The sequence below is a fragment of the Heterocephalus glaber genome, unplaced genomic scaffold (assembly GCF_053883595.1).
Source record: "Heterocephalus glaber isolate CG9 unplaced genomic scaffold, H.glaber_assembly_v1.0 deba00001497, whole genome shotgun sequence".
In the NCBI taxonomy this organism is placed as follows: Eukaryota; Metazoa; Chordata; class Mammalia; order Rodentia; family Bathyergidae; genus Heterocephalus; species Heterocephalus glaber.
The window spans coordinates 52,503,184-52,517,175 of record NW_028258320.1 but is presented as its reverse complement, the minus strand read 5'-3'; the positions used below and the strand labels follow the sequence as shown (position 1 = coordinate 52,517,175).

General features: G+C 48.3%; 1 protein-coding gene and 1 long non-coding RNA gene across 5 annotated transcripts in view; one reads left to right on the top strand and one right to left on the bottom strand.

The window, feature by feature from the left end:
• Positions 1-7,567, bottom strand: part of Stk32c (serine/threonine kinase 32C) — a 94,180-nt gene extending 86,613 nt beyond the window's left edge. Inside the window, exon 1 of one of the 4 annotated variants that reach the window (XM_021253251.2) lies at positions 7,115-7,567. In XM_021253251.2, the coding sequence (XP_021108910.1) occupies positions 7,115-7,379 (265 nt within the window). In that variant the 5' untranslated portion in view covers positions 7,380-7,567. The other 3 variants (XM_004838712.3, XM_021253252.2, XM_087185597.1) reach the window with 3 other exon arrangements.
• A 69-nt stretch (positions 7,568-7,636) lies between these two features.
• Positions 7,637-13,676, top strand: LOC110347802 (uncharacterized). The gene is made up of 2 exons (XR_002392639.2): positions 7,637-9,275; positions 13,355-13,676. It is a non-coding gene; the product is annotated as an uncharacterized LOC110347802 (long non-coding RNA).
• Positions 13,677-13,992: the final 316 nt, after the last annotated feature.

Sequence of the window (13,992 nt, the reverse complement as noted above, 5' to 3'; positions counted from 1 at the left end):
GGACAAAATGAACAAGACTCTCTGAAACAGTCAGAGTTGGATCCTACAGCATTAGCACAGGAAACTCTGAATCCAAAGTTTCTGAGACTTTCCCAGAAATGTTCCTGTAATCAAGTGGAGTCAAAGCCATACAACAAAGCCCTAGGCCAAACAGCCAACACCAAGTAAACACCACCCTGGCTTCTTCCTTTACTTTCAAACTCGGAAAGATGATGACTTCCAACATAGATAGTCTTCCTTCCAAGATCTTCAACTTTCAATGCATGGAAGATGCTTTATGTTTCCTGGTGTTTTGGGAGCTCTGAAACAGCAACCTGGCTGTGCAGGTTGGTGCCGGGCTGACTTGAATAACTGCATTTTATCTGGAGTTCTGCAAGGTACCAGGTCAGAACTGCCAAGAGAAAAGCAGCAGCCACACTCCCTGAAGGTCACTGTGCTCAGACACACTGACCACACTTCCAGTCTGCCTCATGCCCCACACAGCTCTTCCTAACAGCCAGCCTTGCTGACCAAAAGCAGCCTCAACCCAGCCTGGATGTGGACCCTTTACTGTGTATGTCCCCCACCCCACCTCCAGATCTGAGCTGGATCTGAGACTTGCTCCGTCCAGCAGAATGCAGCAGAAGTGATACTTCTCATACCCACCTATGCCATGAGAAGGCCTGGCACCTCCCATGTGTGCATTCTTTGGGAGGCCTCCTATCCTACTGCAGAGACATGGGAAGAGAGAAACTCCAAGACTATGAGGACAATTGAGGGTTAAAGAATCTGGTCCCCAGATTCTTCAGCATTCCCTTCAGAAGGCTGAGTGTAAACCCCTACTAATCCTGAGTGTGACCTGGACTTGTGAGTTGCTTCTAATGGAACAAGGCAAAAGTGACGATGACTTCAGAGACAGTCATGACTAGAGGAGCTTAGAGCTGAAGCCTCCAGGCTCATGGGAAGATGAGCAGAAGCAGATCCCACAGTCACAATCAAACCATCAGATGACAGGAGTTCAACTGACACGACCCAAGCCTCAGGAGAGACCTGAGCAGATGCACCTGGCACTCATGGAAACTAGGAGTTGATATTTATCACTGTAAGCCACAAAGTTCTGAGGTCATTTGTTAAGCAGCACCAAGTAACTAATACACCAGCCAAGAGCAAGTTCTGAGACCCTGGGGACATGTCTCCTGGGAGGCTTCTGGCCTCCAGCTCTCTGAGACACCATATACATAAATGAGGAACCCATCTGAATGTTCTGGTCCCATAGATGTCACATGAGTCCCTTAACCATCCCTGCTGAGCCCTGTCCACATTCCCATACCACAAAACTATGAGAAATAATAAAAGTTGCTGTTAAGGAACTAACATTTGAAGTAGTTTATTATCAGAAAAAGATAACCCTAAAAATAGGCCCCTTGAGCACAAACAGCAACCAGTTTGAAAAACACAATGCCAGGACCCTGATTCCTATCAGCTTGTGAATGCCAGTTCTGAGCTCAGACATGGCAAATGACAAAGGAAAGGACCCAGGGCACCTGGCCACAGGGATTGGTAGAGATGCAGAAAAAAGAAGCCACCCAAGGCCACTGCAGGCCCCTCGCTATCCTCACAGCATTATGGGCAACAAAAGAAGCAATGCCACAAGCGCAGGGGCTCAAAAATGTCTGTGCTCCCCTTAATGAACACATTAAGAAAGTACAAACACAAAATCATTTACTGTCACAAGTTATGCCTTCTCCATTAGAGGCATGAAGAGACATGATGGGAATTCTGAAATTGTAGAAACCTTTTTAAAGTCAACTTTTTAAATCACTGTGAGAAATGTAATGTGCTTGGTACCTATTTTTAATAAATTGGGGGCGACACTGACTCCTACTTACACCATCTCCTTGGCTCCAGAACTTAAATAACATCAAGCTGGGGTATCACACGGCCAGAGCCTGGGAGGCAGGGTGTTAGAGACCATCCATGGATTCTTTGGGGGAACAAGGATAGGGTAGGGAGCAACCTGCTTCACAGCTGGATGGAGCCAGGCCAGAGCAACCTTCTGGGTCTAGTCTCTCCCCTGGCTACGCTGATGTCTGTAGCTCCCCTGATGGTTAAAATAATAGATTTTAAGTCAATGGGAAAATTACATTTTTATGAAACAGGCATGTTAATGTTTAAATAATAATAATGTATTACTTACAGCTTCTCCTATTTGTCCGAAATTTTGACCATTATAATCATTCAGCACCTGGGGGTTCCACCAGTCTTCTTGAGGGACAGTGTTTGCCCAGACCCTGGCCAGGAGGGAGACACCTTGGAGGAGCTCCAGGCATGAGGATGACATGCTCACACCCACCAGTGGTAAGAACGGAGGAAGCTGCACACCAGCATGAGATGGCCAAGGAGACCCAGGTCCACCACTTGCCAGCATATTAGTCAGTGAGAGAAACACTGGTTACCCAAATGTTACTGTCATCTAGTTTTACACAGAGAGGAGAAGAAGGGAGGGGCATAAAATCACACAGTTCACCAATTCTTTTAGGTGAGGAGGAAAAATCTAGATGGGAATGATAAATAGCACAAGTAGAAGGCTTGACTCTTTGCTAAGGTGAACCCCAAATTCAATTCTAAACTTCCTAATAAGGAAGGAAACAAGACCAGAGACACAGAGTACAGGTCTTTAGGATGAAAACTAGCAGATTTCAAGAGGCCTGGGATCCAGGCTCCCCTGTAGGGAGGCCTTGCCTGACACACCAGAACCCCCATCAACACCCATAGGTGTGTGGGCCAATGGGAAGATAAGCCCCTTCTGCAGCTGACCCTGGAACAAAGGGACACAGAAACCAAGTAGGTGGGGCTGCCCCACAACCATGTCTCAGATGGGAGTCTGAAGAAAGATGCCATAGTCCAATTTAGAGGCAAAGTTTCAGGCTGCTAGGTGCTGGTGCAGGACACAGAATACCAGCTATATTTTGATTACATGTGTAAAAAGATCTGCCTGAGAAAAGACTAAGAGCAGCAACACAGAAACAAAAACAGAGTGAAAGATATACCACTACTTACAATGCTGTGGTGCCAAACCAATAAATGGCAACTTAGTAGTTAAGTGCCAGGTTTCCTCTAACAATAGGTTTGCACCTCCCCTCCAGCCAGCACTGTGCAGAGTTGGAACATGCAGTCTGCTAGTGCTCTCTGCTCATGTGGGACCCAGGCCAAGGAAACACTGCCCCGTGGGCTTCCTGTCCTCACTCAAACATACATACATAAATATACTCACTAAGATTACTGTATATGGCATCTGTATGCTCACTGATACTCTGAACTCACTGTACACACTAGCTGTATACTCACTGTACACATGCGCTGAATATCCACTGTGCTTACTATACACACCTACTGTATACTCACTGTATACTCACTGTATACACCTGGTGAATATTCCCTGTATTCACCGTACATACTTACTATATACTCATTATATATACTTGCTGAATATTAACTATATACTCCCTGAGCTCACTGTAAACAGCTGCTGTACACTCATTGCATACTTCCTGAGCTCACTCCATTCTCTTCCTGCATCTCCATTCCCCTCTAAGTGATCCAGCCACATGCACCCAATACTTCAAAAGAATGCCTTTGACCCAGCTAGGACATTCCTGGAAATGCTTCCTAAGGTAACAATGCCAAGTGCACAAAGATGAATATGCAAAGATGTTCATAGCCTAATAGTTTATATTTTTAAAATGGAAACACTACAATAACCTCCAATAGGAAATTAACAGAGACTGTTACAGCTACACAGAGGGATGCCACCAAACTGTGATTCTCCACCCTGACTGTTCATCAAAATCACAAGGGAGCTTAAAGAGGAGCAGATGCTGAGCCCTACCCCTATACCAACCCCACCCCCCACAAATTCAATCACAATTTCTTGAGGGAGGGCTCAGACATTTTTAATAGTGCCCATTGAATTGATACACAGCTCAGGCTGAGAACTGCTGTTACAAATTTAGCCAACTATCTATTGCTATAGAGCTGTAATATGTTGATGACATATTGCTAAATAAAAAGACAAGTTATAACAAAACAGTACGTAGGATATGACCCTATTTCTGGAAAGAAGAAAGTGTGTCTCTATATGGTTGTATGTGTGACCACACTCCTAGATTCCTAAAAGGTGAGGAGAAGCACCAAACACTCACTATGGAGACCTCACGGTGCTCAAATTACAAATCTTCCCAAAACAAAGGGTTTTTTGGATTTTGTTTTCTTTAAAAGTGATGATTTAACAATCAGGAAGCCCCCATCGCACCTCAGTGCTCACCCCACCTAACAGCACTCTGGAGGCACCCAAGAGCCTCCGAGGACTTTCTGCCAGTGTTCTGGGGCAAAGTCAAGTTTTCTGGGTGATTAACCACTCGTACCAGTAAGCCAATGATGCTTGTGTGAGGTGACAATCCATCGCCTGGTGAGATGGGCAGTGCCCCACAGCATTACAGCTACAGAGCTTCTCTCAGTCTCATGGAGACACCAAGAAGCAAGAAATGAGAGGCTCATCCAAAACCAGCAAGAAATGAGGGGCTCACCCAAAACTGCTGCAGAGCAGCAGGAGAGATTCGGAGTGCTAATCAGTTCACATCCTAAAACAAATTTCTCATTAAAGTCAGAGAAGGGATAGAGCAGGAGAATGCAGGGTTGAGGGGAAAGAGAAAGGAACCCTAAGTGTTCTGTATGTGTACCAAATACCTACCAAAGAAGGAATACAGCTCTGGATTCCACACAGATTAACAAGAATGGAGAAAATTTAAGATCTTATATGTTATAACTATACTTTTTAGTTGAAATTTACCTGGTACTTTGTTAAATTGCCCTCCTATTTTCTTTTTCCTTTTCTCTGTATACCAAATTTGATATATTAATTAGGTGTTTTAATCTAAAAAATTCATCAGAAGGTTGCACATTACCATGGCAACTATGCAGTGCCAGTACATGCAAGTCACCAGCACGACACGGCTGCCTCTTTAAGCCCTTCTGCAGTGGGGCCAGGAAAGTAGTAGGGAATTGACTACTACACTAAAATGGGGAGAAAGGAGAAACAGTCTCTTCCTGAATGATGCTCCTTCCCCCTTTCCAAACTACATCTGTTCCACACAGATGAATCCTATGGCCTTTACATTTAGTGCACAGGACCTTATTTCAGCAAACATCACACTGTGACTCTCAAGCTATTTGTGCTTGCCAACAACGTGGAAAAATGGAATGAAGTGGTTGGTCACCTACCTATAGAACATCCTCAGCTGCCAGGCCCAGGGCAAGGCATGGCCTCCCAGGCTCATCAAGGCCCCATTAAATCCTGGCACTCTGTTCAGTCTGGGGATGTGGGTACCATGCCCAGTGATGAGCCAGTGACAGTCATGCATCATAGAGAGAGAGCACCTGTAAGCCAGTGTCAGTGAATCACCCCACAAAACCCCAGAATCGTTAGAACCCCTGCCATCCAAATAAAGGGGTGGAGATGTATAAAATATTTCTAAAATCAGATGATGAACACCATTAACAGACTCTGTGTTCTTTTTGTTTTTCAAATGGTCCTCAAATTCTGAGGCACAACATGCTGTGAACAACTAGAAAGTCCACCTTAAAATGCTGACAGGGGCAGCTCCTGTGCTCCATCCATTCTCTATTTCCACATTTGCTGCCTTGGAGACACACTGCTAAGACACGGAAGGGTGGTCAGCTCTTGGCTGACACTAGCAAGTGCTGAAATCGGATGTGTTCCTCAGACTTTTTCTCATTCTGCAGCCAGAAACTAGATGCAAATCTACTTTCTAATTAGCTGCTACTTCACTCTGGGCATTTTTTTTTTTACTTTAAATACTGATGTTAAAAACAAAAACATAATACAAAAAACATGAACCACAGTGAGTCCTGTTTTCTCGGAGTTCAGAACACAATGACAGGCCACCCCAGAACATACTGTGTCTGATAAAACAGGATCTGCAAGCACCTTTCCTGCTGACCATGGTAGGCAGAGGCCTGGCATCTCCTAGCCAGGCTCCCCACAGCTGTCTCTGTGAGGAGTGCCCCTGCACAGCCCCATCAACACTAGCCTCAGGTCTTATTATTGTAATTTCCTACCATGCTTAAATTATTTATTGGAAATAAATAGCTTGGGCTCTTAACAGAGCTGTGCTCTAAAACTATAAAAAAAAAAATCCATCATATCTCTGCAGGCTGCCTACAAATGAAAATGCATATTTCAACTATTTTAAGAAAATGTCAAAAAGCATGAAATGTGTCATCATTGTACCATATAAAACTATCTGCATGACATCTGTAAAAAAGAGCTATATGTTTGCATGTGAATGTATCATAGTACCCCAAAGCCACCCACTGCATGGCCAAATCCCTGAAGCTGCTAAGTTAAAGGTTCCTAGTGTCCAAAAGAGGACCAAGAAGTGTGCCTGCACTGCCAGCTGCCTGTCCTCCTCAACTTTGCACCAGCGCCCACCTTGCCAGCCACTCAAGATACACGTGCCATCCAGGTGGGCAGCTCTACCTGCAGAAGGACTTCATAGTTCCCCAAAGGGCAGGTTTTGCACAAAGGCCAGGCCTTGGCTACACAGAACAAAATAGTGCAAAGGCTGGGCATGTCGGCTGTACTGCAGTCACTGGAGAGACGGAGAGCTCTGAGGGGACAGGGCACCACACACCACCTGTGGGGTAAGCATCTCACTTCACAAACTCACACACCACAGGTGAGCGCTCCTGGAATTGCAAGTAAGGGCAGAACCTCCTAACTACCCATAAAGGAAAATGAAAATACAAGGTGCTCTGGACAGTGGGTGGCGTTGCGCCTAAGCTCTGGAGCCGCCAAGACCACGGATCTTCCCCCTGCGGGGTTGGCCAAAGCCTGCTTCGCCTGGGGCGCCGTCACTGGAAAGGCAGGACGCACCTAGGGATCTTGGCTGCGGTCCGCGAGTTTTCTCGGAACCGAGATGCCCCAAGACACAGTCCCATCCGGGTAGCCGCTGATGTCCCGACAAAAAGAAACGCTACCTCTACGGCCGCCCTTCGAGACCGTGTGGAGTCCCCACGCTGTCCCCAGGAGTCCCCGCTGGGCTGCCCCACTCACCGTCCTCTTTGTCGTCAAATACCGGCTTCCGCGTCGTGGCCGCCGATATGGAGGACATGGACATCCTCTTCTTCCACTTGCTCCACGGAAACAGGGGGCGCGGCTGCGCGCGGGCATCGCCTGCATCCCGGACCCGGGGCTGGCCGGCGACTGGTGGCGGCAGGGCCGGGGACGCGTCGGGGCCGGAGGAGCGAGCGCGGCCGGCGGGCGGCGAGGCCGGGGGCGCCGCGGCGCTGCTGCCCCTGCGCTCGGCGCCACTCCTCATCGCCGGGCCTGGGTGCGCGCGGCGACCGGAGCCCAGAGCATGGCCGGCCCGCGGGACCGGGTAGGGGCGGGAGCGCGAGGGACTAGCCGCGATCGCTGTGCGCCCACCTTTAGATCTGGCTCGCCGGGCTGCCGAACCCACCCGGCGGACTGAGAGCCAGGGGCGAGGCGGGCGGGCGGGAGGGGTAAGGAAGGAGTCAGGGTGGAGCCAGTACAGGGCGGGGTCAGGACAGGACGGGGGGGGGGGGTCAGGACAGGACGGGGCGGAGCGGGGAGGGGCGGGGCTCGCCGAGCGGTGCTGGTGCCGGGATTGCGGGAGATTAGGGGGTCTGGACCGCGCTGGCGTGAGGGTAGTGGGGCCGACTAGGCTGTAAAGACAAGAGCGAGTGAGGACTGACGACGATCTCCCTCCTTCACCGCCCTTCCTGGAGGCTCCGAAAGGCCGAGGTCCTGAAGACAGGGACGGATCTACCAAGAACTGCGGCGGAGACCTGGCTCACCCGGCCGGAGTGTAGTGACCCGCGGTGACTCGGGGGTTCCCTTGGGCCTTGCCACTCACACTGGCTTCGTGGAAAAGAGCCTCGCGCTGACTTCTGCTGGCCGATTCTCAAACTTTGGCCTGCGGCTCTGCACTTGGCGAGTCCAGGCTCGGGGTCTGGGATGAGGACAGCGGGAAGCAGCCGCGCGGACACGTTCTCGGTCCTGGGTTACGACGCCCAGCCACTCGCAGCAACTCCTCTGGAACCTGTCGGGTGGCAGCCAGGCGGCGCCAGAGCGCTGCACCCCAGCGGGTGGGGGCGGGGCGGGGCGGAGCCTGGCGCCGGAGCTCGGCCCCTCGCGAACACACAGGGACGGGCGCGCCCGGGCTCGTGGCAGCACTGAGCTTTGTGTCCTCGCTTTCGCGTACTCGGCACGGTCGTTAGTCCTCTTCCAACGTAGTACTCCGGGGAACCCGCCCCCCAGGCCTGACCTGGAACCACAATCCCAGATCGTCCAGGGTGCCCTGGTCTTGCTGAGATCCTACAAGGGCGTTATCACTAACAGCTGGATTCTGTGAGTCCTTTGCGTTGTACCTGGAAGGCCTAAGGGGCGGTTTGACTTCCAAGTACTTCCGACCCTTCACAAGGTCAACAAGCGACCAAGGGCCTAAAGCGCTCAGCATTTGAGACGAAGCTCTTGGAGTAGTGGCTGGCTTCCTATGCCTAATATTTTCTCACTGAAGAATCATTTTTTTAGTTATCTTTTGGAAGCCTCTGCTTCCTGAGGTTCTGTCCTGTGGCCAGGCCGCAAGGCCAGCCATTCCAACTCCCATGATCTCCCAGAGGGGACTTGCTGCTGCTTCCAGCAAGAAGAGCAGGTCCACTGCTACCACCTTCGAAATTCCACTCCCTCATGTGCTTGACCAATGAAAAGTGACCTGTGTCCTTTCTGGGCCAACATTTTAGGAGCTAGAATCCACCTGGCCATATATACCCCCTTGGCTAAGGGGGAGTCCACCTCTTAGGGAAGTCAATGAACGCAGCCACCTGCCAACACTCTTGGACACAGATCGCAGCAGCAGAACCTAGGTTGGCCTGACTGACCATGCACCACAAGCCTACTTGTCCGACCTGCACATGGAGATAGGTTCCTGGCCTTTCCTACTGAGCTCTTAACAACTGTCCTTCCCACTCTCCAGGATTTGAAGGGGCCAGATGCAACACTGCACTAAGGAGGTGCTCTGAGTATCCCACGCAGAGCCAGTGGAGGAATGTTTCGGGAGCGGGGAGGGGGGTGAAGCAGGCAAAACACCTCTTTCCTAGCACATAAGAAGCCCCAGAGGCTTCCTCTAGAACAGCAGCAGCCTCTGACTACTTTACCACTCAGACCTCTGAAAATGGCTGAAAAGGAATAAAAGGTACAAATACCCCCCTCCCCCACCATGGCACACAGACAAAGACACGGGGTGGGGGGTGTTAACAGACCAAAGAAACTGGCTGGAAATGTTACATACAGTGAAAGTTGGAGAGGCTAAGCACTTGCAGTTAAGAGGAACCATGGCGGGTACCAGAGGAGAGCTTATATGCCTGAATACAGAGCAACAGAATCCCAATGCTCCCCACCACCGCCCTGACCTGGGGCATTTGGGCATTTGGGCATTTGGGGTTGGATAGCCCCAGACAGGCTCCTGGCTCAGGAACACCAGGTGCAGCAGAAGACAGAATGAGGGGGCTGGAGGGATTCATGGGAACACCTGCATGCTGAGCTAGGAGACCCTCCATCCCCATCCCTGCCAAAGCCTCAAACCCAAGTCAGATGCCTGCCCACAGGTCAGGAAACAGAATCTTCTATAGGTAAATTGAGCATCTCTCGAAGGAATACTGGGTCCTAAGATTTGTGGCTCCTCTTCAGGATCCAGGAGGAAAGGATCAGCTGATAGAGGACCCCCGCATCTGGCCTGTTGGCTCAGGGCATAAATCTCTGCCTGGGTGCCCCCATACCAGGCTGAGTGAGGGGTACAGTGCATGGACACAAGACAGGAGCTGCTTCACCCAAGAGTATTCCATGCCCAGCATCCTACAGTGGAGATCTTGAAGCTCTAGGGGCCTGGGAGGGACTAAACTGGAGCTAGGACTAACCATGAATGGAAAAGGGGCAGCAAGGCCAACAGAGGGCTCTTGTGCTCCTCAGCATCTCGGAGGTCCTTAGTCTTGACAACATAAACTCTTAAGTTCGAAATCTCATCTGAATATTTTCAGCCCTAAAGTCCCAAAGCTCATGATCAAATCAGGTACCGTTGTCTCCCCTTATCTGCAGTTCTACTTTCTATGGTTTGAATTACCCTCAGTAAACTGCTGTCTGAAAATATTAAATAGAAAATCCTACAACATATGAATTACTTAATTCATATGTTTGAAATTGCACATCATTCTGAGCAGTGTGAAATCTCTCACTGTCTCACTCTAACTTGCCTAAGACTACCCGAACTCCTTTGTCTAATGTTTCCATGCTAAATATGCTCCCCACCCTTTAGTCACCTACTAGCTGTCTCGGTTATTGGATTAACTATTGGGAATCACAATGTTTCTGTTTCTTATTTTACTTAATAATGGCCTCAAAGTGCAAGAGTAGTGATGTTGGCAATTTGGATATGTCAAAAAGAAGCTGTAAAGTGCTTCCTTTAATTCAAAAGGTGAAAGTTTTCAATAAGAAAAAAAATTGTATGCTAAGATTGTTAAGATCTATGTTTATGAACAAATCTATCTGTAAAATTGAGAAAGAAAAAAAAATCTGTGTTAGTTTTGCTGTTTCGCTTCGAACTGCAAAGCTTACCACCACTATGTGTGATAAATGCTTAGGTAAGAAGGAAGAGGCATTAAATGTATGCATGTATGTATGTATGCATGCATGCATGTATGTAGAGGTAGGTACTGTCCTCAATTTCAGGTATCCACTGGGGGTGTCTTGTGAAATAGCCCTCAAATAAGGGATGACCGTATGGGTGAGGTTCTGAGTATGATTCATTCTGAGACAAAATCCCTCATCTGTAGACTTGGAAACTAGAACAAGTTATCTGTTTCCAAGCTACAAGGGTGGTACATGCACAGGATAGATGTTTCCATCTCAAAGGGAGAAATAAGGAATAGAGAAGCTGCCCGTCCCAGGTGAGTTTGAATGCAGCAGGGAAAATTCTAGTGGGTTTCAAGCCTGACAAGACACTTCTGTGCTCCATGCCCAACCCTCTGGGCCCATGGGCCCATGGAGCCCCTAGTGGTCTAGACTTTCCTCAAAGCTATTCTCCCTTTTTCTTGTGTGTTGTTTTTTTTTTTTTTTTTTGGTACCAGGGATCGAACTCGGGACCTTGTGCTTGCCAGGCAGGCGCTGGAACCACTGAGCTAAATCCCCAGCCAATTCTCCCTTTTTCTTGAAGGGTAGTACACATGTGGAACAGAATAGCTCCAGCCAATTTCTTACTTAAAGAATCTTGGAATCTGACAGTCCTCCTCACTTTGTCCTGCATCTGTTCCTTTCAGTCCAAACCAGTCCCCTCCGTGCAGATACAACTTTCTCAAAAACTGTCAATCTCCTATGCAAGTGAGGAGGGTCCTCCTCAGATCTTCCTGTACATACCATCCCTACTTCAGGCTCATGCTGAAGCAAATGAGTGGATTCATAACTCAGCCTAATCTCTTCAGCAAAAGATTGTCCAGGCACACCCTCACCCTCTATTAAGGACATGTTTCTCCAAAATGGATTTCCTAATTTTACCATCTTTAGTAGCCCATGAGCCTCCCAAATAATTAAGTGCTCGTTTGTTTTGCTAAACAAATATTCCTTACTTTTATCTCTTTCCTCTCACATTTTATGATAAGCAGCGAGAAGACACCAGTCTGCAACTTTAGCAGAAATGTTAGCAACTTTTGCTAAGAAATGTTCTCAGCTAAATACCCAACTCCCTCACTCACAGGTTCTGCCTTCCACTCAACAGTAGAACATAATTCAGTCTAATTTTCTGCCACTTTGTAACAGGCAACTTTTCTTCCAGTTTCTAATAATGCATTCCTCATTTCCACCTGTATCCTCACCAGAAGCATGTTTACTCATATTTCTCCTAGCCGTCTTTTCCAGGCCTTTCAACTGTTTGTATGAGGCTCACATGGATTATCAAGGATCATGTCCTTCTCTTAAAGTCCACTGGTTGTAGATGTTAACCATTCCTACAATACCTAGATTTGTATTTGACTAAGCAACTCCTAGACAAGTTGACTAAAACAAACCACTACCTATTAAAGGAACAATGTGCATGGGGAAGGAGGATTAGCTTGTGAGTCAGGTGGAGTCATTTGGGAAAACACAGGGAAGGTCAAGAACTTTAAGACCCCAATTTCCTTTGCCATAAAAGCACCCTTATCTTCTGAGAGAATCAGCCACCCTCTGCATCAAGCTTTACCTTCAACAAGCCTCATCTCTACAGGCCATAAGAGTGTCAGGTGGTCAGATGTCAAGAAAGCATGGATGCGTAAGAACAACCTGCTCTGGGATGATACAGCCTTTATTCAAAAAAGATACCACTGGGGCCGGGGATTTAGCTCAGTGATTCCACCGCTGGCCTCCCAAGCCCAAGGACCGGAGTTCGATACCCGGTACCATAAAAAAAAAAAAATAGCATGTCATATCCAAGGGCAGGTGTAGAAGTAGATTCTGGTTGCATTGATCCAGGAAGAAGGACAAGTCCATTGCCAGGGGCACACAAACCAGAGTTTAGTATGTTGCTTCAGGCATTGGAAGGGGCATTAGTCATCAGCCAGGCTGCTTAAGGGAAGTCTGCACTCACTGAGAGGCAGCAGTTTGTGAGGTAGAAAAGTCAGAAACTCCCAGCCCACTGCAAGATTGGCTTCTCAATGAGTAGTCCCATTGTTCCCTAAGAAGTTGTTAGAAAAGCAAAATCTCAGACTGATTCCTAGATCTGAGGAGTCAGAATATGCATTTTGAAAGATTGTCAGGTGATTATTTGCATATTAAGTTTGGAAAGCATGCCAAAAGGAGGCCAAGGTTCAAGGAGACAGGAACAGAGGAATGAACCATTCCTTATCATCCTGGGATGCTCTCCAGCATTCTCTGTAGACTAGAAATGATCATGGGGTACTGCAGTGGACAATGGGAGTAGTGATTCCCAAGGGGAAGGGGAAGATGGAAGCTCCTAATTGACAGCAACAAGCTACCACCATAAGACTAGAACGGAGACCTAATTAGATGTCTGACTCAGTGCCGGAGATTTAGCTCAGTGGTTCCACGGCCTACCTCACAAATGCAAGGACCCGAGTTCGATCCCAGGTACAAAAAAAAACAAAAAAACATGTTTGACTCACAGGGATCTGTGGCAAAACCTGATTGACTAGAGGGTCCCTAGAAATGGGCCTGACAGTAGGTCTGCTGGTGGAAAACTAACTTGCGGCACTGTAGGAACATCCACAGCCAATCCTATCTCATTCTCAGGTTGAAGCAGCTCACTGCTCAAGATCTCTCTGCTGTACAGGCAATAGGTCCTTCTGAGGAAGACCCTGCAATGCAGCCACAGTGAACACCATGAAAACCTCTGCCAGAGGGACCTGCAGCCATTTGCCAGGTGACCTGGACTAGGGTTTCAGATACAGGCTCCCAGAGAACCAACATGCCACTGTGGGCCTCAGAGTCAGGACTTTTGGAGGTCAGGTGAGAGTTCAAGTCCAACTCACTTTGGATGTGGTGGGATCACACACCCTCCTTTGGCTTCCCTCCCCCCATCTCAGAATAAATATGCTTAGTAACTGGTAAATTCCCACATGTGGAGAGGAAAGTGATGGATGGAGGGTGGAAATGGAGGTCCCTATAACTTCAGCCTCCCTTGCCCTAGATGGTTAGCAGCCCCCTAAGCACTGCCCTCTGCCTTTAAAAAATCTCTCTTTGAAATTCCCGCTGTAAATGTACCATCCATTTCCTGATGCTGATATTCCACCCACCGCCCACTTTGTGGAGGGCCCAAGGTGCCAGCAGCACTGAGCTGAAGCCCAGGGCATCAGAATCTGCAGAACTCCAGGAGACATGGTATAGAGTCCTGTATCCTTGGGGTATAGATAACAGTGTCAGGCCTGTCT